This window comes from Astatotilapia calliptera, chromosome 22 (genome assembly GCF_900246225.1).
Source record: "Astatotilapia calliptera chromosome 22, fAstCal1.2, whole genome shotgun sequence".
Taxonomy (NCBI): Eukaryota; Metazoa; Chordata; class Actinopteri; order Cichliformes; family Cichlidae; genus Astatotilapia; species Astatotilapia calliptera.
In genome coordinates, this window is record NC_039322.1 from 3718789 (window position 1) to 3743579 (window position 24791).

The window sequence follows — 24791 nt, forward strand, 5'->3', positions numbered from 1 at the left end:
CTTGGTGGTTGCAGCTTTCCTAGCGGCCTCTTCATGGTTCCCATTTGCTGTGGGATCTCCAGGTACTTGTAGCTTTCCTCAGTGTCTCAAAGTTGCATTCTGGTAGTTCGATCCTCTCAGTTCTGACTACCTACCCTCTCTTCATTACAATCCGACTACACTTCTACAATCTGAACGACATTCCATGTCCCTGCTGTAGATCCTGGTGGTGTGGATCAGTGAATCAGTGTCTCATTTACTTTTGGGATACAGCTTGATGTCACGGAGGCGGCTGACAACTGCTCCGTTCCGTAGTCAGTATTTGTAGCCAGTCTTGTTGATGATCTCACTGAGGGGGTTCAGGCCTATGCAGAACAACAGTGGGGACAGCTCATCTCCTTGGTAGATCCCATACTTGATCGTGACTTGTGCTATGGGCTTGAAGTTGGCCTCTAGTATTGTTCAGCACATCCCCATTGAGTTCCTGATGAAGGCTCTTAGGGTCCTGTTGATCTTATATAGTTCTAGGCATTCCAGGATCCAGGTGTGGGTCCAGGATCGAGTCGTAGGCCTTCTTGTAATCAATCCAGGCAGTGCACAGGTTGGGGAGCCGGGTCTTGCAGTCTTGGGTGACTGCTCTGTCTACCAGTAGTTGTTGCTTTGCTCCTCTGGTATTCTTGCCAATTCCTTTCTGAGAGGACGAACCATCATGGAAGGACCCCTGCACAGTATGTACCACCGGCAAATAGAGAAAGTGGTTTGCATCCAGAAATCCTACCAGTGGCTGGACAAAGCTGTACCGAAGGACAAAACAGAGGCACTAATCATGTCAGCACAGGAACAAGCACAAGATCCATAGACAAGTATAACTGGATTCAGATTTTTAATGATGTAAACAACAGGTTTATAACATTAATGTATATTTGTTGCATGGTAAACTTAATTGCTTTCTTCTCTGCTCAGTATTTCCATCTAGACGTTCAAGAGAATAAAATGGAATCCAAAGCAATATGCTGCAGACTTTCCATTACTTCCACAGAAATCAGAATGTTTTCTTTGTTTTTCTTTTTTGTTTTAATTCATAAAATGACAATATTAAGTAGTTCTTGGTCTACCAGTGTTTCTGAGTGTCCAAATGTTTGATGGGTTCATTTTAAGTTTCATAATAGTCCTTAAAGACTAACGTACTAAATGCTTTAAATTGGTTATAGCAAACAAACTGGATAAGGTGTCTCATTGCTGCTGTCAGCTGGCAGTAAGCTATCAAGTTTTCACTGTCTGGTGGAATCGGTCTCACCAGTCTAACATCCGATCATGCGAGCCAACCGACAGCTAACCGGCAGTGTTACTTGAGGTGTTGAATCTACAATTCCCTCTTCAATCAGCGGGATCGTAGCTGTGGCCGCAGACATGAACCTCACAGCCAGGGCGGAGCTGACACAAGCCCCCTGCTGCAGCCCTTTCCCCTGGGTCGGATTTAGTGTCATTAACAGGTGGGCAGCAAAAATAGAAAGAGGAGGCACACACACACAGGAACACACACACACATGCAGTGAAGGGGATGGGTCTGAATGTGTGTGCTCATTTTCGCACAAGTACACTTTGAAGCTGAGACAGCCGTCCAACGCAACTGTCCATGTTAGCGTAAACAAACAGATTCACTTACAGAAGCTACAGTGTGACTGAATACCACAGACACACACACATACACACACAAACACGCACACGCGCCATCTCTTTTTCACCTCCTCCTTCAAGCATGAGCACATGTTACCCCATCTACCCCCCCTCAGACGTAATACTGAGCTACTTTGACCTACACTCCCCCTCCCCTCCCCCCTCACCCTTTCACTTTCCCCTCCCTCAATCACTCCCTCTCCCGGCCTCAGCTCGCCCTCCGTCACTCCGAGCAGAACCACACACACAAAAACCAGGTCAGCAACTTGATAATGTCATTGTTGTGATATTTGTGAGATGGCGGCGAGCGCAGTGAAGCAGGCGTGCAGCACGTGTTAAAGAGTGAAAAAGTGAGACTAATGTGTCTAATTTCAGCATGATAATTTCTGGCTGCTGAACTGTGTGAAGGGGGCTGGGCTGGTGGGGGAATAAAGCTGAACTTCAAACGTTGCCTTTACAGAGTGTTTATGGTGTTTGTTGTGTGTGCGTGTTTGTGTGGGTTCCATGTTGGCTTATTTTTGGATTCACTAAGAAAGTGAGTGAACTTGTTAAAGGTTGACGCTGGACTTTCCTGCTCATGCTTCATTGCTGCTTTTCCAGCGTGTTATATTGGATGCCTTATAAGGTGAGACCTGATTGGTTTTGATGAGTAAGGATAGCAGACTTTAATTTTTTTTATTTTTTAAACAGGTGCCCAGACACTTTACATAAGAAATATTTGAAATCAGCTACGAGCAGTTAAATATGTCAGTGATGTTTTGCTGTTGTGGTTGTGTTTGCTGTTGCTTTAGATATGGAAGCTCATAGTGACCACTTTGCACCACTGTTTTTTTGACAAATTGCCTGCAGTGTATTGTTATGTCATTTTTACAGTGTTATGTAGGCGTTATTATAGGAGTGCCAGCACAAAGACAAATGATACCACAAAATGCAATAAATGTTTGGTTTTTTTTATAAAGAGTGCTGCTGTCCTTTGCCCTCTCAGGAGCAGAGTTAACTTTAGTTTTACTTAATTAGGGGGAAAAGTTGCAGTTCTGCAACATGAATAAATCAGGCACAAAAGTGCTTTTAAACAAAAATTTAATCTTGTTAGAAAATATCTTAACACCAGAGTAATGTTACCTATTAATGCAAGATAACCATTTGAGAAAAACTATAAACTATTTTTGCATTTTCTTTTCCACTTTAGTGTAAATGTGCAGATAACACGGATGCTATATAAGAAGATATGTTGAATTTAACTGCTAACAGTGTTTGAACATGTTTGTCATTGGATAAATGTGTGTGCTAACCAGAGCTATTTCAAGTATATAATTACTTTTTCTGAGTTGTGGCTTTCTGTTACTAATCTAGGCCACACACTATGTAGAGAGCCCCTAATGTTTACAACCTAATTTGACTATTAGAACAAATTGCTTTGCAGTTAATACATTTGCACTGTCAAATCACTATAAAATTGTTATAACATTTGTAAATGCCAGTGTCATTAATGATGTCCCCAAGACACTCAAAAAGGTTCTGGTTCATAACCTGCTGATCAGCTTTTGCTGTGGAGTTTGCATGCGTCTGTTTAATTAGTGGTACTAAATTGGCCAAAGGTGAAAATACGTATGGTTGGCGCCCTGTCCAGGGTGCTCGATGTCAGTTGGGATAGGCTCAAATCCTTCTGTGCCCTGCGATAAGAGGTTTAAAAAAACTCTACTTACTGTGCAAGACACTTTCACAATCAACAGAGATAAATCACTATAATGAAGTGCATTATTATATGTAAAGGTTTAGAATTTGAAGATGTGCATTAAGTGGAGGATTTTGTCTGTTAATGTGATCATATGTTTATATTCTACTGTGTTGTTGTGGCTTATTATCTCTGTTTCACAAACCTGACTGAAAACGTCTCTAAGCCTGCACTCTGTGACTTGTTATCTTATTCACAAGGTAGATGCTGATATGAAAGTAAAATTGCGTCTTCTCCCCAGGGAACAGCTTTCATTTTTGCTAACAAGACACAGGGTTGCATGTTGTGTCTGTTGTCACCGCATCTGGGTGGAACTCAGCGGGGCAGCCGCGTCATTCCCCCTCCAGAAACAAAGGGTTTAAGACTGAGTTCACTGGCGATGTGTCTGTGTGACTTCGTATCACAGAGTTTCTCAGAATAGGTAATTGGTCGTGTCTTGAACATGATGAGTATCGCTGAGGTACCACAAAGTATCTCAGAATAGATAGCAGGTTAAGATTTCACTATGCTGACTATTTCTCTATGTGCTTGCTGTCAACATCTCAAAATAGATAATTGATTTTGACACCACCATGCTAAGTGCCTTTATATTGGCTTAGTGTCCTTATGAAAAATGGAGAACAGGGCACAGATAATTATTTCTGATTTCTAGTATTTGCGAGCTCTCTCCAGTATTGTGTTCTTCCTTTTTTTAAGTGCACTGATGAAAGCACTGAATCCTGGTTATTTAATGCAGTCATTTTTTTTGGCTCAAATTACAGTGGACTTTTGTTACAGAACAGCTGCTTCATGTGGGCTCAGATCACACAGGAATAGAACAGAATAGACATTTTTATGGCCCAATTAGAGTCTTGTGAACTGTTCATTTACTTTTAAGATTGAACAAATGACATTCATGAAAGTTTCTATTTTTGGAGAGTTTGACATTATTTACACCTGGGTGATATACGGATAATGAGACTTCATAATGGACTTTTATATTGTTCACTGACATAAATAACCATCTTGCTTGAGCCATGGGTCAGTCACAATGAAATGTCAAAGCTGGATTTAGTTTTATAATACAATACTTTCTCACAAATAAAACAGGTCTTCAAGAAAAAAATATTCAGCTGCATGGGATATTTTTGGTAAATGTTATGTTACCACCCCCCGAATTCTGAGATTAAAGTCAGATTTCTGAGAAAAAAAGTCTGAATTCTGAAAAAAAGTTTGAATTCTGAGAAAAAAAGAATTCAGAGAAAAAAGCCTGAATTCTAAGATTAAAGTCAGAATTCTCTGAATTCTGACTTTCTTTTTCAGAATTCTGGAAAAAAACAAACAAAACAAACAAAAAAAAACCAAAACGATGCACCCGTTTTTTGTTTTTTTTTGTTTTTTTCCACCGGTGGCCCTAATCCTGTTCCATAGTAAACATCTATAAGAAACAGTCAAAAAATCCTATGGAGTTCTTTTGTTACAGACCTGTGTAATATGTCTTTGTATGAGTTGGGACCTCTGATGAAGTTCACAATGGTTTTAGATGTAATCATTTGATTTAAATTGCTGGGTTTTTTATGAATCAAAGAGCCAGATCATGATATTACACATTTGCATTTCCTGTAATAACATTTTTTAAATTCTGCATATTTAATGCTTTTTGGTTTTTATGTCCAAAAAGATAAGAATTAGTTTATATTGACTTTGTATATGTATATTTGAGAATTCAGATTTCTGTTACTAAAATAAAATTTTATATAATAAAGCCTTTTGCAAAATGACTAGCTGACACTTTTGAATATTTCTGTGACTCTTGCATGTTTTGCACATTCTGTATGTGAAGCCTCTTTTATGATGATATAAACATATTTAATGGCTCTTACATTTTAATTCTTTGTTCCCTCTTTTCATTCTAGGAAGTGTCCTTTCTTACTCTCCTGACCTACCTCTACTGATGTTCAGAAGATACTCTTCTCAGTACATCTTCTTTAATCTGTAATCGTTTATTTTTTCCATGATGATTCACTTAGCGGTTTTGTATCTGTCATCCAAGCCACCATTTTTCCTCAGCATTCTTTTCAAGAGAAGGATAATTGGCACCTTTTCCTCCTAAAGACGTTGTATGTCTAGTTTCTGGTCCCATTCTGGACATTTTAATAGTTTTTCTTTCAATTCCTAACTAGCCATTTCCTCTGTTTTTGCTCTACTCTTAATCTTGAATTGAAGAAAAGCCCAAATCGAGTTAGACCACAGACTGGACCCTGCTCGGCTTCCTTGGTAGTTTTATATTTTCTCAAAATGTGGTCAACGTTTTTTGTGACTGACGAGGAGGGCCGCACTGTAGGCCCAGGGACCCCCGGAGTGGCTGGCGGGCCTGTACCAGGAGGACCAGCCCAGGGTGCAGGGGGTCTGGCCAGCCTGATGAGTGGACGCAGTACATTTGGTGGGAACAAGCGCCGCAGGACAACATCAACAGGACATGCCATGAGTGAGGCCCAGGAGGGAAAGGTAACTGGTTTTATATTGTGTAGATGTATGTTTATTTTCTGGATGCATGATCGTAGTCTGGAGGTAACAGAACCAATCAAATAGCTGCCTTAAGTGAAGTCAAGGTACAGGGAACACACCACAGGATCAGAAAATGGCTCTGAATATTAGAAAATACATGTTTTGAAAAGATTAATTTCAGTTATCTGACAATAAGGTGATAAAGATTAAACTGAAATGCAATCTATAGGTGTCAAATAGGTATGTGACTATGAAAAGCTATTAATTTTCCTATTTCAAAATTGTATTATTTTACTATTAGAACAATTTTCTGGCCTTGCTGTCTGTCATTCATCTGACAACATCAGGCAGTGAGAAAAAATGGGAATGGGACATATCTTTGTTTGGTCACTATAGTCATATATGTGACCAAATCATATATGATTTATGAGTAAAAAAGTCAATATTATGTGCTTTACAGACTTAGTCTAAATAATCTAAGTAATTTTATGTAACTGAGCTCAGCCAGACACCTCTGAAAGCACCATTTTGATTCTGTGTAGTGCTGTGTGTAGGAGTGATGGGTAGGAGTCCTATTTCTATGCTGCCGTTTATTGTTTGGATGGTATGGAGGATCACAACTGACAAAATTTAAATTACAGAAATAAATCAACAAATTCATCAACACATCCTCAGTAAAATGCCCTAAAAACTACTGTTAAAAATACATTTAGAAATAAATTAATATGTGACAAACTGAAAGTGATGTCTTCATTTCATTTCATTAACTTGCTTGTTTAACTTTCAATTAAATACTCTCTCTCTCATATATATGCAGTATATTTAGTTTTATCTAAACATATTTATTTAAGATGTTTACATCCCGTTTTGTCACTACATTGAATTTGACGGTATTCAAAAGTTATTTATAAGCAATAACCTGGAAATTTATCTAATGGTGTTCTTACTGGAGGCAGTGGCAGTTACACTATTCTTTGCATGAACATCTGGTCATTTGCATAATGACAAAGAAAAGAAATAGCTCTGTCATAGTTTGGGCCTATATTTTAGGCAGTGGGGCTAGGGATATTCCTGAAGACTACTAAAAGAAATTAAAAGAAAGGTTGCCTAAAAGAGTACAAGCTGTCTGGTTTTGCCTTATATACCGCATTGCTTCAATAATCATTGCAACTAGTTCCAATTTTCCAAGCAAAATATAAAGAAATGGTACTTCAAGACTTTTGCACAATGCTGTGAATAAAATATGATATAAATGGGGCACATTAGTTAGTCTGTTTATCTTTTGTTGTGTATTAGATTTTGGCAGGTGTGGGTCCCTACCAAATAGGAATAGACTGTATAATCTGGGAATGAACGCTAACAATTAGAGACTAAAGGGCAGCGTGTAAGGGACACTGTAACTGACTACACCTCACGACTTGAGCACACGCCAGTGACAGTACATTTATGAAAAAAAAAATCCTTACGTTAACTTAAATTGTTCTTGTTTTGTCACCAGATCAAATTAGCATTCTTTGTCGCCATTGTTGGTGTAGTCCTGACAGTCCTCGGGGTCGGGACTGAGTTCTGGGTGGAGCTGGCACCGCCGAAGAGTTTCTATAACAATCAGGTGAAAGTCAGACTTTTTTCTGTTCATGAGCTATGTTGCTGTTTTCACTGATAAACAGATGTGACAGAGTGTCTTAGATATTATCTGTCCAGGGTAGAAGTAGTACGGGCTAAAGTACCAACTAAACAGTCATTTCCTTTTAGAAATGAAAGGCTGTTTGGTCCAAAGGGCAAAACCCTGTGATCGATGGCAAAAAATATTACCCCTGATTTTAAATCAACAGTCTTTGTTTTGCAGACTTGTCTGACAGCCCACTATGGGCTGTGGAAGGGCTGCACCAAGACCCTGTGGGTGTCTGATATTGACCCAGAGAGAGAGAGCTGCGGACCTGCTGAACTGGCTGGAGGTGACTTGTGAAATTACTGACTGGTTGGGTGGATGTGTGTCTAACTTTTGGATGATGGATGACTAGTCCGTCTGATGAAAAGAGGTTTGAACAGATGATTGATGGAGCAATCAGCTGACTGGACGTTTGTCAAACCGTCGAGCTTGTTGGACAGTTCAGTTTGAGGGAGAGAGTTAGAATGAAGGAGTGGTCTACCTGACTTTTTGGCTAGACAAATGATGCTTGGCTCACTGTTTGATGGCTGGCAGGCTGAATAGTCTGGCTGAGTAACTGACTGAGTCATTGTTACAGAGTGAAATGGTCCACATTTTGTTTTTGGGTCAAGTGAAGGGATACAACAGAACAAGGACAACAATATCCGGCTTCTGTTTGAGTGTCTAAACACTTGAATTTTAACTTGTGTTCATACTGCATGGGTTTTAATATATCTGTTTTAATGATTTCAAATGCTGTTCTGCCACGATGAGAGAGCGGTGCAGTGTTCAGCAGTGGTTGGCTGGGGCCTGTCTGCGTGGAGTCTGCATGTTCTCGCTGTACTTTCTTCCTATAGTCCAAAGGCATGCACATTAGATAAACAGGTCATTTTAAACTGATCATATGTTTTGATGGAAGAGTATGTGGTGGTATATGTAATCCTTGTGATAGACTGACTTGTCTAGTGTATACCGAAGCAGCAAAACAACTGTCACATTGAACTGCAAAAAACTTCAGATCTCAGAATCCCATTTTAAAATGCCAAACTTTACAGCAATAAAAGTCATGTTTACATCCTGGTATGAAAACAGCTTTGGCTCATATATTCTCAGTTTGACCATCCCTTCATACTTGTGCTGTTGATCCATTAACTAATAATTAGAACACTCAAGAATTTTGTGCTTTAGTTTTGGTGAGTAAAATTCTAGTCTATCGGTGTGCTGCACCTATAGAATTTATGGATGCAGCCTGCTAATCAAGCTTGCTATCATTAGCTGATAATGAAAACCTCTAATGCAAATATGGTCTCTTCTTGCTCAAACAGCCCACAGCTGAGGCTTCAAAATGTCCAAAACAGCGCCTCAACACCAATGGACTAAAATAATACCCAATGCTCCAACTCTATGCTGTCATATACCCTACCAGTTCTCAAGCCTAATCAGGTTCTACTGATCTCACAACTTACAGTTTCAGGTGCAGGAGCAGCAGAACAAAATGAGACTGTGGGTTGGAAAACTTTGGAAACATTGTTAAAGCTATTTTGTCAAGGTGTGCTGTGTGGCAGATAGGATGAAGGACCCAAATGCAGCACTCACAGGACACAAGGGTGAACTAAAAGAGGCAGCTTTATTGCGCTGTAGCAAAAACATACTAGGAACCAAAAATCCAAAAACAGAACACTAGAAATTAATGACAAGGAACTAAGACACTGGGAATAGAGGTAGAACCCTACCAAGAACACGGAGGGGGGAAAAGCACACAGCATGGTAACGGTACAAAGCAACACTGAGAGAGCAAGAAACACAGGGCTTAAATACAGTGAGGGAATACGAGGGAATGAGACACAGGAGGAAAGCACAGCTGGGAGTAATCAAACGTAACAAGACAAGGGGAGGCAAAACTAGAAACACTGCACGCAGGACAGGGACTATGAAAATAAAAACATGAGACAATTCACACAGACGCTTGACACTAAGACGTGGAAACATGACAGACCTGGGAACAGAGGAAACATGAGGCACAGAGGCAAAACTGACTAGACGTGGAACACAGTAAAAAACACAGAAACAGAACAGAAAACCTAAAAACCAGAACTATAATTACCATACAACCAGAAAGCCATAATATAAAAAGTATAACTTAATTCAAAATCAGAAACACTGAATGACCAGACCCAGGACCAGGACATATTTGCAGTATCGCTCCTATTTTCCATGACTCACCTGTATGAACTCCTCTTTTTGCTAAATGATTCGTATAAAAGAACAAAATTGAGATTTTAAGATAAGATAAGATAAGATAGAACTTTATTAATCCCTCGGGTGGGTTCCTCTGGGAAATTCGACTTCCAAAGAAAAGCACAGCAACGACCGAAGTTACAGTTACAAAAAGAGAATTGTTATATATATACACACACACACACACACACACACACACACACACATATAAATACAGAGACAAATATAAATAAAATATACAAAGGGGATAAATAGAATAAATAGGAATAAAAAAAATAAAAATAAAAATACAAGTGAATTGCACATTTCAAGTATTGAGTCTAAGGACTGAGGAGTCCACAGAGACATCTCTGCATCTTATCAGAGAAGAGATCTCTTTGATTATCATCAAGTGAGAAAGCTTTACAGGGTAATGGGGGTGCAGTAAGATTTTTTGAACATGTGGAAGGAATGAATATGAAGCTGAAACAAGTAAAATTCTTGGCCTGCACCCTGCATCAGGAAAAAGATTCACTGTCAAAGAACAAAACAAACCTTCTTTTATGTTATAGACTCCTTTAAATTGCTAAACTACAATGTTAGAAACTACTGGAACATAGTAAGTGCAGTACACGTGTTACAAAGTCAAACACCCTGCAGAACATCATGGGCAGTAGAACAATAAATGCAATATGTGTCATTTGCAAACGAGCCGATTCTTTGTAGCAAACATCAAAAGCGAAACAACTTTTAACCGCTCCTGCTCAGCTCTGCTGAGAATCTTCTTTATTTTGCTGGGCACACCAAGCAGACCAATCACATGCAAAGACAGGCAAGGATCATAACATTATGTAAAAGAAGCAAGAAGGCAGAGGTTCAGGAGACAACGAGTGCAGCGGTACAGGCAAGAGACAGAGAGACGAGGAGATGAATTTGAATTCAAGGCTAAAGAAACGAGCAAAATGCAAAAGTAAGATAACTCGGAACTGCTAAATTAGGCTAAAATACAATGCTCTGAATGAAGGGCCATTTAGCCAGGCTTTTCTAAGGGAGCCGAGTCAAAAGAGCCAAATCTTTGAAAAGAGCTGGACCACCCATCACTAATATAATATACTCTCATTTTGATCATTTTTTTCTTTTTATATGGTTACATGGATGGTTAGATTTACCAAGGTTTAATTCTGCTTAAACAAAGATATTATGAAGCCATATTGAGATGTCACATAGCACTAATAGTGACGCATACATGCATTCTGAAAAAGCTCAGTGATTCCATTTATGAATGTATGGAGTATAATTTGAGATAAAATCTCCTCTTAATATAATATGGATGTATATAAAGTTTAGCTTTTAGTCTATACTACAACTTTCAATAAAAACTCAAATATTTATTCATTCACAGATTTATTTATTCGAAGAACATGAAAAACAGCAAGTTGCTGAACCCAAACCTCAGAATTTAAAAATGATCATCATTGAATTTTTAGATTTTAGCTCATCCAGTCAAAGGACTGATCAGTATATACCACAACAATGTGTCCATCCATCCGTCTGTCCACAGTTCAGGAGACCTGCTACTCCACCTACAATATTGTCTTCACCCATTCTGTGTTCAAGGTCACATTTACAGGCAATAACCTGGGAACTGATGGATCATGAGTCAGATGAACTGCTACATCACTGACTGTTCTGACTTTCCTGCTTTATTAAGATCCTTTATCCAATTTAAATGTGAGATGTTATTTTAGGGGTTTTCTTCTTAGCCAGACACTGATGATGGAAATGCTGGCCCACAAATTCCTTTGGGGATTAAAGTGTACACATGTTCTGTGGTCAATGAAAGGAAAGTCCAATTATTGCCTGACTGGCCAGCTACAGCGAGCCTTTATTTGTTGATGGGATTTGAATTCTGCCAATTGGGATTTTAGAGTGCTGCAGTGTTCGCTGAAACTCTTATAGCTGCGGCAGCAGAAAAAAAAGAGACCAAGCCAGAACACTGAGGATGCGGCTTTGATCACACTAATTAAGAGTGATGTGTGCGCGTGTTGTGCATGCTCGTGTTTGCCAATGCACAAGGGAACAGATAGAGGTGTCACAATCTATTTGACGGCCAATTTCTAATTACTGTAACACATCATCAAGAAGGCAGAATACAAATTGCGCAGGAAGCATTGGGTTGTCACCTTGAGCTTGTCATTGACGTTCACGGCTGATTATGTTTGATGGAGAATAATTGAAACCAAAGCATCCAGGGGTGGGACGAGGAAGAGGATGTGGGGATGTGGCTTCTTGAATTTCAAAAAGATGATCAAGATAATTTGCAACTACAGGAGATTACCTGTCAGTGTTCATGTCACTTATAGCGATTTGTCTTTCGCTCTCCTTTCGTCTCCTGCAGAATCAAACTGCACGTACTTCAAGTTTTTTACTACAGGGGAAAATGCTGTGATGTTTCAGAAGACGACACAGAAAAGTGAGTCACTTAGGCTCTTTCAGCTGCCCACTCCTCTCTTTTCTTTTTTCTCCACTTGTACCTCTCACTGACCCCACCCCCTCCCCCTTTCACCTGTGCCCTCTCTGCCCTTTCATCTTTATCCTCTCTTATCCTGCCATCACCTTTCCCATGATCTATCCCTGTATTTCTCTGTCCCATCGTTTTCTCTGTGTCTCCCTTCACCTCCTTGCTACGCTCTTTCAGGTTGATCATTGTCTGCTCCCTGAGTGTTTGAAATGCATTCCGCCTACGCTGCGTTCAAGTGCCTCCGAGCTGCTGTCTAACCTCCCATTTCACTGGCAGTTTCATAATGTATTAAGATCACACAGCGCCATACACTGAATGAAGAAAGACGCACGTACATTAAAAACTCATTGTTCACTGGTGCCACATCATTGTCACGCTATAAGCCTCAATCTAGTGATTTAAAGTCGCCACGAGTATGAAAAATAATTCATTTGGAGTCTAATTCAAAATCCATACACCTATCCAAACCTTTTACATCTGAAGATGATTGTGTTATTGGAATAAAAGCACTTTCCAAGACATCCAACATGCCATTTACATCTGTAGCATCGGTGGTTTTGGAGGGACTGAAAATTGTTCAACACAAAAATTTTCTGTTACATTATCTGTAGCTCTGTAGCTAGCAGAGAAAGTGCTGTCTTCTTTTTTGGCAGGATATATGTTGTCAGAATCCAACAAATAAGATGACCCTAAAATTTCTATCTTTTCCCAACTTTATCGCACTACTTTATATTCTGTCTCTTATAGCAGTGGTCTCCAACCAGTGGACCATGGACCAGTCATGAGTTGAGGCTTGGGTGTGAAATTTATAGTTTTCAGGGTTTTTATTGATTTGTATCGTTATTTCTTTTATCGTTAACTCGCTTTCCCTGGGTCTTTTTCTGTGTGTTATGAATAGATGTTCTTTTTTTTGGTACTGGTTTAATTTTTGTTGTATTTATCTGCTACACCTTAAAGGCCAGTCCATGAAAATATTGTTGGACATAAACCAGTGTATGGCACAAAAAAGGTTATGGACCGCTGTCTTATAGTTAAAAAAAATATATATAATATACACATTTTCAACTCAAATGTGTCTTCAGTGTAATCTATGCAAAACAATTTCTGCAAATAAGTAGAATCAAATATCACCTATAAACAAACATTTTTTTATTACTACAAGCTTTCTTATTTGCATTTGTATTCCACCTGAAGTCTAATCAAATTTAGAAAGCTCTGGTTGTGTTCATGTAAATGAGTCCATGTGCAGCGCAACTGAGGAAATAAATTTGCCAAAACCTAAACTGTCCAATGACATTTTAGCATTCATAAACAATGACTGGCACATGGAAGAGGAAGTCTTGGCCTGGATATCAGCTGGTTTTACGGGAAAGGTCAAAATACTAACTTTTATCTCCAGAATCTAAATGAGTGTATGCTAGCCAAGGGTTTTCCGATTTTGTGTTCAACCTAACTTGTGTCACTGTTCATGTGGATGTAACGCTTTCAGTGGGAGAAACGTTTCATCACTCATCCAATTGACTTCTTCAGGCTCAGCTGCAGGTTTCCCCAACCTTAAAAACAGTACATTTGCACATTGACTGAAACCAGCCCACTGAATGAACAATGGGCTGTGAGGTCACTTGGATGAGTGACGAAACGTTTCTCCCACTGAAAACGTTACGCCCGGATGAACAGAATCAACCTTTTAGCGTTTACTTACCTGGATGATTGAGCATGCCCCAAAACATGAATTTAAGATTTAGTTTGGGTATACAGTCACAATGTTAGTTGAGCATTTATTACAACAGAGTGATTCACAAACTGGAATGTTAAGCAGCTTTTATTTGAGCAAGCTCCTGAAACCTCATGCCTTAACATGGAAGCTGTGATTTGCAACATGGGATCATTCCCATTGCTAATTTTTCATTAGTCAAACCAAACTGCGTACAAAGCTGCTTTATCATTCCTACTGGAAATCATTTGCAATTTGTTACTGTCATTCCTCAACTGTGTCACCCCCGTCATTAGTGAACTGGCTAATTGTGTATATTTTTTCCATGAAATAGACTCCTACTAACACAAATATAAAATGGTTTACGTATCATTTGTTCAACCTTGCTACGAGCTGTTACACACGAAAGCCCTGTCCGCATTTAAAGCGATTTACTCATCATGCATCGCTTTGTTGCTGACAGTTGATTGCTACAGAACAAGGCGCCAGTTGTGTATGTAACCATCTAATGTTTTTACCACTTCATCATTTCAGTCAGTGGTATCCTCTCTGGTAGTCTCCTTCTGTGCTGACACCCCCTAATGCTATGCTACAGCAACATTACAGTGAGACAAAAACAATGGCGGCATTTAAAAGGCAGCAGCTGGTTACAAACTTGTCCGCTCTGTCTTTTAGATACGATACATTTTTCCCTGTTGAACACAGAAATAAATGAACCACCTTTTGATCGAGTTCTGTCCAAAATCCACTTATATTAACACCGTCATTATTCCCTATGTAGATCTGAATGTGGCAGCAGCAATGTTGGCCCTATTCAGCCTGTTTCTGATGGTGATGGGCGCCATCTGCATCACTATGGCTCTCAGTAAGGAGATCCTGTTTTTCCTTAAACCAGCATCTGTATGCTTCATTCTGTCAGGTCAGTAAAGGTGGCAGCAAAGTTACCCTCACAAAGGCAAATTTATCCAAAACTATACCTCTCACAGCTCGTTTTGGTTCCTCCATCACAGGTGTTCTGGTGCTCCTGTCCCTCTTGGTTTTCCACCAGTCTGTTTTGGCTTTTCTTGCCAGCAATCACACAGTTCCTCTCCACCATGAGCTCTCCTGGTCAGTATCGTGTATTGGCTGTGCGGGGGCTGTCCTCATCGTGGGTGGGATCCTCTTCCTGCTGTTGGCGTTGCCCTACAGCCCCTGGCAGAAGTGCCTCCCTCACAAGGACAGCAGTAGCTAGTGGACTGGAGGTGATGGTGCATTTTATCTGCCCCTCTTGTAAGGGGGAGGGTGCAGAGAAGTGAGGAGGTTTCCCAGAGATGTCTTACCAAAGAGATAGCTTTTTCTGTTGACTTAGAGCAATTTTGTTAAAAGAGTCGCTGGTTTTACTTTAGTTACTGCATTTACCAAAATATGCCATTATCGTATCCTAATTTAGTAAAAAATAGCTTTAATTTCTTTCTGTTGCACAACAAGCCATTAATTTACAAAGAATGTGGTGACCTTATTGCTCAGATGTGTGTGGGAAACACTTCTGTATTGTCTTACTAATGATCTTGCAGGGTTTAGAGGCTATTGTTGTTAATAATTCAAAAATGATTTAAAAAAAGAAAAGAAAAATTTTGTTCCTTCCAACTTTTTTTTTTTAACATTCATGATTTTCATCCCTCTACTTAAACTCACTACTTATTTAAGAATTTGCTGAAATGCCAATTAAAATATCTGCCACCTTCACTGCTAACATTTTTATGATGCTCGACACATATTAAAATGCTTTCCAGTTAATTTCTCTCCTTATTTATTATTCACACAGCTAATTCACCCATTAGCTAATAAGCTTTTAAAATGACTTTTGTTCTGTGTGTTTACTCTGAGAAAGGTTCTGCTCATAGATGCACAATTGCACAAGCCGAGAGCATTCAGCAGTTAAATGTTGTGTTAATGTCACTCTTGTTTTACCCCAAATACATTTACTGTGGCTACGCTTCGATAGCTTTCTCATTTTCTTTTAAAAAGCTGCCTTTCTGCTCAGGTAACGATGTGACCACACCATCATCAGAACTGTGTGCTGACTGCCAATTTGAGAAAGTCATAAAGTTTATTTTTAGTGATGTGTGAAAAAAAACAACCCTGATTGCCTTTTCTCCCGCAGAGCTCCTTTATTATTGCTATGATGTTTTTTGTTGATCCTTTGTGTATATTGAGATTATTTCGAATTACCTGCATAACCATGTATGAGCCCGTCTTCTTGAAATTACAATTATATGCATTTAATTCAAAACAAAATCACTTTTGTAAATTTAAAAAGAAAAAGCTGCTAAATTGTGTATTTACTGACAAAAACTTGTCAGTAAAATATAATTGTTACTGGGCTGTATCCCTCTGAATTGGATAAGCAGAAGAAAATGGACGGTACATGCTTTTAAAATGGTTTTCAGTTATATTTTTTAAAAGCCAAAAAGGGATCATGTTGCGGGTTAGCCATGAAGCTTCTGCAGCACTAAATAATGCTGATATGATTCAATATCACTATTGCTACTTGGTTCACTGGAAAACATTAGAATTTCTGCAGTAATCAGAAATGGAAATTATAATAAGATCAAAGCTTGTTTGAGTATATTTTCAAGGTCATATATGAGCTTACAAAACTTTCCATATATTTGGCTGATAAAATAAATGATCACAATTCACTGTGTTCAACGTATAAATATAACTTCAAGGAGACAGGTCCATCCTGTTGTAATATTGTACCAGTACATATACATGTATTTATATATATATTTGGCTGTTATAAATGTAGCGTAACACTCCTGTCTTGTCATCTTCATCACATGCAGATACAAGAACACTGTAAGAACAGTATTGGTTTGACATTTTAAATGTAAGTACAGAGGGGACTACACAGTCCTGCAGAAGCTGCACTGTGTTAATCAGCTGCCAGGTTTTTACCTTCAAGGTTTTTCTCGGATGATTTCTGTTAAAACAAAGTGCTTCTCTTTCTGAATGAAGGGTGAACTGTCGCTGCAACTTTTTTGAACTGAATCGACTGAGTATGAATGAGTTCATTTCATTATTAAACATCACATGAATATTTAATGTCATCCTCTATCAGGTTCCATTTTTCTCCTATTCTGCACTCTCAACACGTTCTTGGCTTACAGTCGCTGCCTCCACTATCGCTGCTTTTATGAACTGTCCCACTTTACACCTCATAACTGAACTGTTAACTACATGCTCTATTTCATACTTTTTCTTTGGGTTCTGTTCATTGGAATCTCATCAGATTAAAATGCTGTGTAATATTGCAGAAGTATTATTCTGTATTTTGAATAAAAAACATGCTTTGAGATTAAAACCTGAAGTCTGGCATATACTGTACACCAGGATGTTTGAGTAGATCAGACCTGTCCTTGTCCATCTCGCTGCATCTAAATGATCAGGTGTGTAAATGTTTGGTGGGTCACAATTTGTTTTTTGTTTTTTTTTACAAAATTGGCTCTGCTTGGCACAACATAACAAAGATGTGTTGTGCCACAGTGAGTTTTTTTTTTTTTTTTTTACCAGTATGTTTGGTTCACAGTAGGGGTGTGATGATATATGGGTACTAATGATATTTGTGTATGTAAAAATGAAATATTTATGGAATTTTAACACATATGATTATATTCTGGGCGATCCATTGCTAAATAACTAAATAACAGGAGCACTACTGGATTCTCTCAAACCACCATTTGTCATGGAAGCCTGTCACTAAGCGCTATGATGTAGCCTCAGCTTATTTACACATTTTATGGCTGGCTAAAGTTTGGCCGGCAGCTTCTCTCACACACCTGGAGATTCAGTTCTCACAGCAAACATCCTTAGTGGGACTGAGTTACTCACACAAGTGCAGTTTGGCTGTCATGGTGTTGCTGAGGAGACGAGCAAACTGCTCAGGACTAAATTCCTAATTTATTTACAGATTAAATTACCACTCAAGTCCCTATCTCAGCTCTGAGTGTTTAAGCTAACCCTAGCTGCTACATTAAATGATGCCACTCTGCCCTGCACCTCACATACACTCGCAGGTGTGTCTACACTTTGTGGATGTGATGATACACTTTTTGCTCTGTGTTAGCTTCATGGTGCTTTGGTATAGGTATGATGCCAGTGACATTTGTATAACATACACTTATACTTTGACATTATTTTGCATCATCAACAGTAGGACATGCATTTTTGTGACTACTTTATATGTGCAGGCATTGCACAGTGGAGCAGAATCCACTATGTGTGATCCACAGGAGATCCAGAGACCAAACAGCAATCTGCAGGCTACAAAGACTGAAGATGGTTCAACTGGTATTTTTCATCATTCATGGGGTTGTGAATTTGTGACCCGGGGTTAAACTCCCCACTTTTCTTACATATCACATTGTACCCCCTGCAGCTGTGTCCTCCTCTCCAAGGTAAAATTCAAGTTGAAGGGCCAGTGTCTTGATACAGTCCCCAGCTGGCGTTCCAGCATGTCCTCTGGGCAGTGCATGACATGCATTCAGAACAGGACTTCAAGCAAGCATTTTGCAAGTGACAGGAGCACTTCGAGCAGTGTATCATTGCTACCTAATACGGCATGTGTTTTCTTTTTATAGGCACAGTCAATACTTTTCGATTCCACCACCTCGCATACGCAGGTGTGTGACAAACGTAAGTTGTAAATGTAGTTCAAGTGTCAACTAGATGACACTATGAGTAAGGTAATAAAGTTGCCTTAAAGTCTATATTTATCCTGCTGCTGAGTTCACAAAGAGACATATAGATACTGTACATGTGAAATAAAAATCACAAAATTATCAGCTGAATCTTATTAGTCAGTAAAGGCAAAAGTTAGCAGGTGAAGATCCAGTTCTGAGTCTTTATTAAGATTTCTTCTTCCTGGCATTTTGGAAAAGAACAACAGGAAGTAAAAGTCTGGAATTTATATAGCACGATTCAATATTAGTTAGCACAGAAGGTACTTTAAACTGTAACTCACAGTGATTCACAATTTCATACATTAAAAGATACTAATTCATAGATTCAATTATACTACTCAAAGGTTATTTAACCTCATGTGAATTGAGCACAAGTAATCTGACTGTCAGGTTAATCCATAAAATATGAATTTTCCTAATGTGTCCTGTAATCTTTAGATGTATGCCACACAGAGCCTTTAGCTCACATTCTGATCTTAAATTCAGTGGAAACCAGAGAATTGTGAATAATATTAGCACTGTTATCAGCTGGGTTTTGGATTGCACTCAGTCTTCACTACAGCTGCTTTCTTTGTAATAAGGAAAAGGAAAACTCAAAACATCTCTTCAAAGGATATTCCTACTTATTGCACATGAATATTTTTTTAATCTTGATATTTGAACAAATTTGACTTATTAAGACAGCAAACTGTAAAGAACTGCAGAAAATGAGAAAAGAGAAAGAGTGCAATGACATATAACAAAGGTCCCCGGCTAAATTTGAACTCTGAACATTTCAGTTGCATGTTACATGCTGTTATATGATACAGTACACATTTAGACGGCCAGAACACCATCTAAATCACCTTCTTCACATCAGCAACTACTAACATATCCAACATTATCCTTTTACATTTTATTGAATTTGTAAGTGTAAAATAATCCGGTGTTATTACTTTCAAATCAAACAATTATCCTATGCTCTTTGGCTAATGGCAGATGGTTATGGAACAACACTCTGGATCACTGAAGGATACCATTAAAACGTGCAGGGATAAGAATGGTTTTTGAGTGCATTTTCATGCAGCATGTACAAATTGCTCAGATCTGGATTTTCAGAACCCCGCACTGCCTTCATCACTGGTTCAGTTCTTGTTATCATGCTCACGGCACAACTCTGTCACCATGTTGACCTCCTTCCAGGCTCGCGTCTCTCTGAATGGTCTCCCACGCTGTTTGGCTGCGACCTCCTGGCTAAAAATAAACCGTGGCTAATACGACTGACGTAGCAGGAGAAACACAAACCTGGAGACGAGCTGTGCATGCAAACACACTCAAATGTATTTGTTCTGAGACACATTTACACACTGGATCTCTTCTCTGCGTGGTGCACAGATTTGATGATACACGTGGTACTCACTGGGTGAGCACAGTGTGAATCGGGTTTAAACTGAACCCCTGGCATCGTGCATTCCTGACATCATCCAATCCACTTTACTGCACCACAGAGAATCAAATTATCATCCTGAGTTTAATAGGAGAAGCTATAAAGTGAAGCAAGCACAGATAGCCTAAACTTTTAGAACTACAACTTTTCTCATTGCGTCGGCAGTCTGCACCAGGCCCTGCGCATTTTCATCCTCCCCTGATTTACAGTACATAGTGTTTTACATTTAAACACCTGCCACTCATGTTCAGTCAACGTCTGAGGAACCCTGGAGATAATCAGGCCCCTCCAAATTGGCCAATGTGCCTGTCATTAACAAACTGGACTCAGTTTTCAGCTTGAGTTGTAGTTTTCCATTTTTGATATTACCTTTGCCTAGGTTATGTTTTCATTCTGATCTTGTTAGTTACTAACTTTTTTCTTTCCATCCTATGTTCCGCATGCCAAGTCTGAGTTTTTTCTTTGTCTTTACTTGGGCTTATCAAGCTCATGTGTCTTAGTCTCTGTGTCAGTGTTAGTTTCCTGTTTCCTCAAAGCTCCATAAGGAAAACCAACTTAAGTCTTAAAGTTCACCAATCTAATTAGGAAGCACCCAGGGTGTGACTGAGGGAAAGGATTGGACTATCGAAACACACATGAGGGTAACCAGGGAAATGGAAATCGGGGGAAACGAGATGTTGCGCAATCAACGTAATCATACACAAGAAATAAAACTACAGATAAGACAGGTAAAGCAGGAAGTAACAAATGAAAGATGACACAAAGAAACACTTAGAGGAGGCTCGCAAAATACACCGAGATACAAGGAATCAGTTATTAACAGAGATGGGTAGCAACGTGTTACTGTAATCTGATTACTTTTTCAAGTAACGAGTAAAGTAAGGGATTACTATTGCAAAAAAGTAATTCGATTACCGTTACTTCCCCGTAAGCACGCTGATTCACTGCGTCACTAAACCGTGATTTCGTTTGTGAGAGTGTCTCATGACAATGAGATAAGCGCATGCGACGTTCGTGGTAACAGACGTGTGCAGATCAACAAAGCTCCACCAGTCCCACTCCTGCTAAACAGGTGAAAATAGAAGTAAGAGCGACAGGACTTAGTGCCGCTGAATCTTTGATTTTATTATTATTCTTTTTTTTGTTGTGTTTTACTTGCATCTATTTGAAAGAGTGAGTGTAAACACAAAACATTATTTTACTTATATGCTGGAATATGCCGAAAATAGTTTAAATCTTAAAACATTTCGTCAATTCAAAGACTGTTGCATATAATTTAATTTTTGCTAGATGCTATGTGCATAAAGTTAAAAGATTAAAACTAATAAAACAATTTTAAAAAGAAACTTTTTCATTTGATTCAATTTTATACGATGGATCATGCAGAAAAAGTTGGGCTGAAAGGTCTGTTGCTTTATTACGTATTCAGGTATCATGTTTTTAAAAAGTAACTAAGTAACTAATGAATTACTCTTGAAAATAAGTAAAGTAACAGGATTACTTTTTGGAGAAGTAATCAGTAATTAGTTACTAATTACTTTTTTCAAATAACTTGACCAACACTGGTTATTAAAAAGTAAATAAAATGGTAAATAGAAACTGCATTTCAGAAGTGGCAACACAGGAATATCTGTGAAAACAGGGCGAAATCTCCATGAAGTTATTCATCACAGTGCTGTCACAAAGCTCCTTGTCCCTGTCATTTGTACTGAGATTCAGTCCCATGTGGCCCTGAATCATTGCACCCTTTTAAATTATCCTGTTATGAGCCCAGCCTATCCACCTTTTAAATTATTCACAGTAGGAGCTCAACATGTTTTGAATGTTCAAACTTTAATGCCAAATGAAAACTCTGTGGAGAATCAGATTTAAGCCACAACCTCCAATAGCGATTCACATGCCGTGTCATGGAATCTACCAGAAAGAAAACACAGTGCTCTAATAAACTGAAATCTCGATAAGTGAAGAGTGCACTCAGTGAAAACTGATATTAGGCTCTCAAATATCTGAAGCTTTATTGGTTTGAATTCAGACCAGAAGTGTGTGGGAGAAGTTAGTTGGACATTCCTCTCTGGTGTCTCTACAATTACACATGACCATGCAGCCCAGTGGGCCTTTAAACGAAAGGAAGGGAGGGAGGACCCAAATGCAGACTCCAGGGCGCAAAAGGTAAACTAAAAAAAAAACAAAAAAACAGCTTTATTGTTGAACACAAGGAAAACCAACATTAACTAAACTGAGAATACAAAATAAACTAGATGGGCCGGCAAGCTGGTAGACAGAAACACACAGTGAGGAATGAGGGAGATCGTGACACAGGACAGAGGGAGACCCGGACATAAATACACAGAAGGATAACAAGGAAGTGAGAACACACGGGGAACACAGCTGACATGAATTAACATGACGCCACAGGGGAAGCAGAACAAGACACACCGAACATGGAAACATGAGACCTTCACAATAAAACAGGAAATGGAGGAACACAAGACTGAGTTTGACAGACAAGTGGAGGAAAGGCAGACAAGAGGGAGCAAGGGAACACTGGAGAGCGAGAGGAGACATGATGGGCTGGAAACAGAATGGAAGACAAGGAAGGAAACAAGACCCAAGAGCTCACACAGGATACATAAACACCGACAGAAAACGAGAGAGACACAGAGAGCAAAGACACAAGAGGGAATCTAATAATCAAGAATCCAAACAGGGAATAACAGAAACTCACAATAGAATGACTAAAACTATAAATGAATATAAACCATAATACAAAATATTACTAGAACACAAGAAACTGAAAATGCTGGGTGAAAGCACCCAGACCCATGACATCATTTAAGGGTTCTTCTTCTTGTTCTTAATCTGCAGCACATTTTTAACAAATTTCACTTGTTGCACAGCTGCTTTCCTATCACAGTATCACACTAGACTTTGCTGAGCTCCTGAGAGCGACCCATTCTTTTACCAGTGTTTGCAGAAGCATCTCCAGGTGCTTGATTTTATGCAACTGCAGCTATGGAAGGGAATTCAATGTTTTGGATGGGTGAGTGAATACTTTTGGCATTATAGTGTAGCTAGGACGGTCACCTCACCATCAGGAAGTTTGGATCCACCTGCAGGTTGGGGCCTTCCCGTGTGGAGTTAGCTTGCTCTTCCTAAAACAATGAATCAATCAATCAAACCATGCTGAAACCTTTTTACTTTCTTGGAAATATATAGTTTTTGTGGCTCTTTAGTTTGACCAGTACCATTAATGTATTTGTGCTGATGTTAGACATTTGGATAAGTAAAGGTCACACAGTTTGAAAAACACTTTACGTTAAGATGTACCGGCTTTTGTGACCTCTGGCTAATTTTATAAGCTTAACTAAACTCCTTCTCTCTTGCCTTCTTGCAGCCTGAGAAGTATTTTTGCTGCCTTTCTTTTGTTTATTTTGTTTGTTTGTTTGTTTTTTATATGTTAACTGGTTAATCATACTTGTTAGATTCCACCTTGACTTGTGGTGTAATATTTGGGGTGTGAGTGTCTGGGATAATATTTATTTCTGGAAGAGTTTACTTCTTTGCGCCCCCGAGGTTGTGTAGATTTCATTTTGCATGGGCTTGTTAAGTGATGTGTTGAATATTAAGGGTGAGGGCTGCCAGGTTCAAAGAGGTTCCCCACATGAATGAATATAACCTATAATTAGGTTTCACTGCATAATGAAATTCTTGTTAATTACATGTCATATCTTAGCTGAAATATGTACCTTTAAATTTACAGTCTTTAAAAAATATTTGTAGATATACATTTTAATAGTTTTTTTTACACATTAGAAAAGAAAATCATAATGAACATACGTGTGCCTATATCATGACTAACAAAACAAACATATCTCTGAAGTTTGGTCTTTGTTTGAGTTTTCATGAACCCGAGTGTTACTCAGACAGCCCAGGTTTCCTGGAAAGAAGAAGGATTTAAGGACAAGAGGAAATGAGAGTGTAATCTTGAGTGACAGACCTCCCCACCAGCATGTGGATGTCTGTCGTCGAGCCTGAAGCCGTTATCAGTGACTGCAGGCGTGCACTCTTTAACACCAAAGTGCCCTGGAAGAAGAGACAGCCGGACGGCGAGCTTCAGACTGAGTGAAGAGAGGAAATTAAAATGCAGAGTGTCTTCACTGGTGGCAGACTCCTGTTGACTCATGAAAGCTGACACAAGGCGGTAGCTATTATCGTTACTTAATGTATGTATGGCCATGCTGCAGACATAATAATAATACAGGCTAGCCAGGAGCACCGTGGGAAACCCCACGGTGGACACAAGTCTGCTGTGATAGGATGTGGTGCACTGGGCTTTTATTAAATGCTGAACACTGCCCACACAGTGTGATATACAATAATGGAAGCTCCTACCTTATTAAAGCTTCAGAAAAACTGTCTTTATAGGGAAAATGCAATTATGTGGCCATTAATCCATCAAAGGTACTGACCTGCCACTCGTGTCAAATATTTGTTTTTCTCTTTCATTAGTGTTTATACCTGAATGTGCCTGTATAACACTTACACATCTTCCTATAAAGACATTATAGCAATAATGACAACAACTTTACAAAACTTGTTTTATTAGTTTTAATCTTTTAACTTTATGCACATAGCATTAAGCAAAAATGTATAAATAAGCACA

The 24791-nt window shown here is 39.0% G+C and overlaps 1 protein-coding gene across 2 annotated transcripts; it reads left to right on the top strand.

Annotated features, from left to right (window-relative positions):
* Positions 1–1841: 1841 nt before the first annotated feature.
* cacng6a (calcium channel, voltage-dependent, gamma subunit 6a) lies at positions 1842–17324 on the top strand. 2 transcript variants are annotated; one of them, XM_026156392.1, is made up of 7 exons: positions 1842–1913; positions 5287–5878; positions 7377–7487; positions 7725–7833; positions 12142–12216; positions 14760–14897; positions 14989–17324. In XM_026156392.1, the coding sequence occupies exons 2-7, from the start codon at positions 5669–5671 to the stop codon at positions 15207–15209; spliced, it is 864 nt and encodes a 287-aa protein (XP_026012177.1). In that variant the 5' UTR covers positions 1842–1913; positions 5287–5668; the 3' UTR covers positions 15210–17324. The 2 variants fall into 2 exon arrangements, with proteins under 2 accessions (XP_026012177.1, XP_026012176.1); XM_026156391.1 differs by lacking the exon at positions 1842–1913 and adding an exon at positions 2066–2281.
* The last annotated feature ends 7467 nt before the right edge of the window (positions 17325–24791 follow it).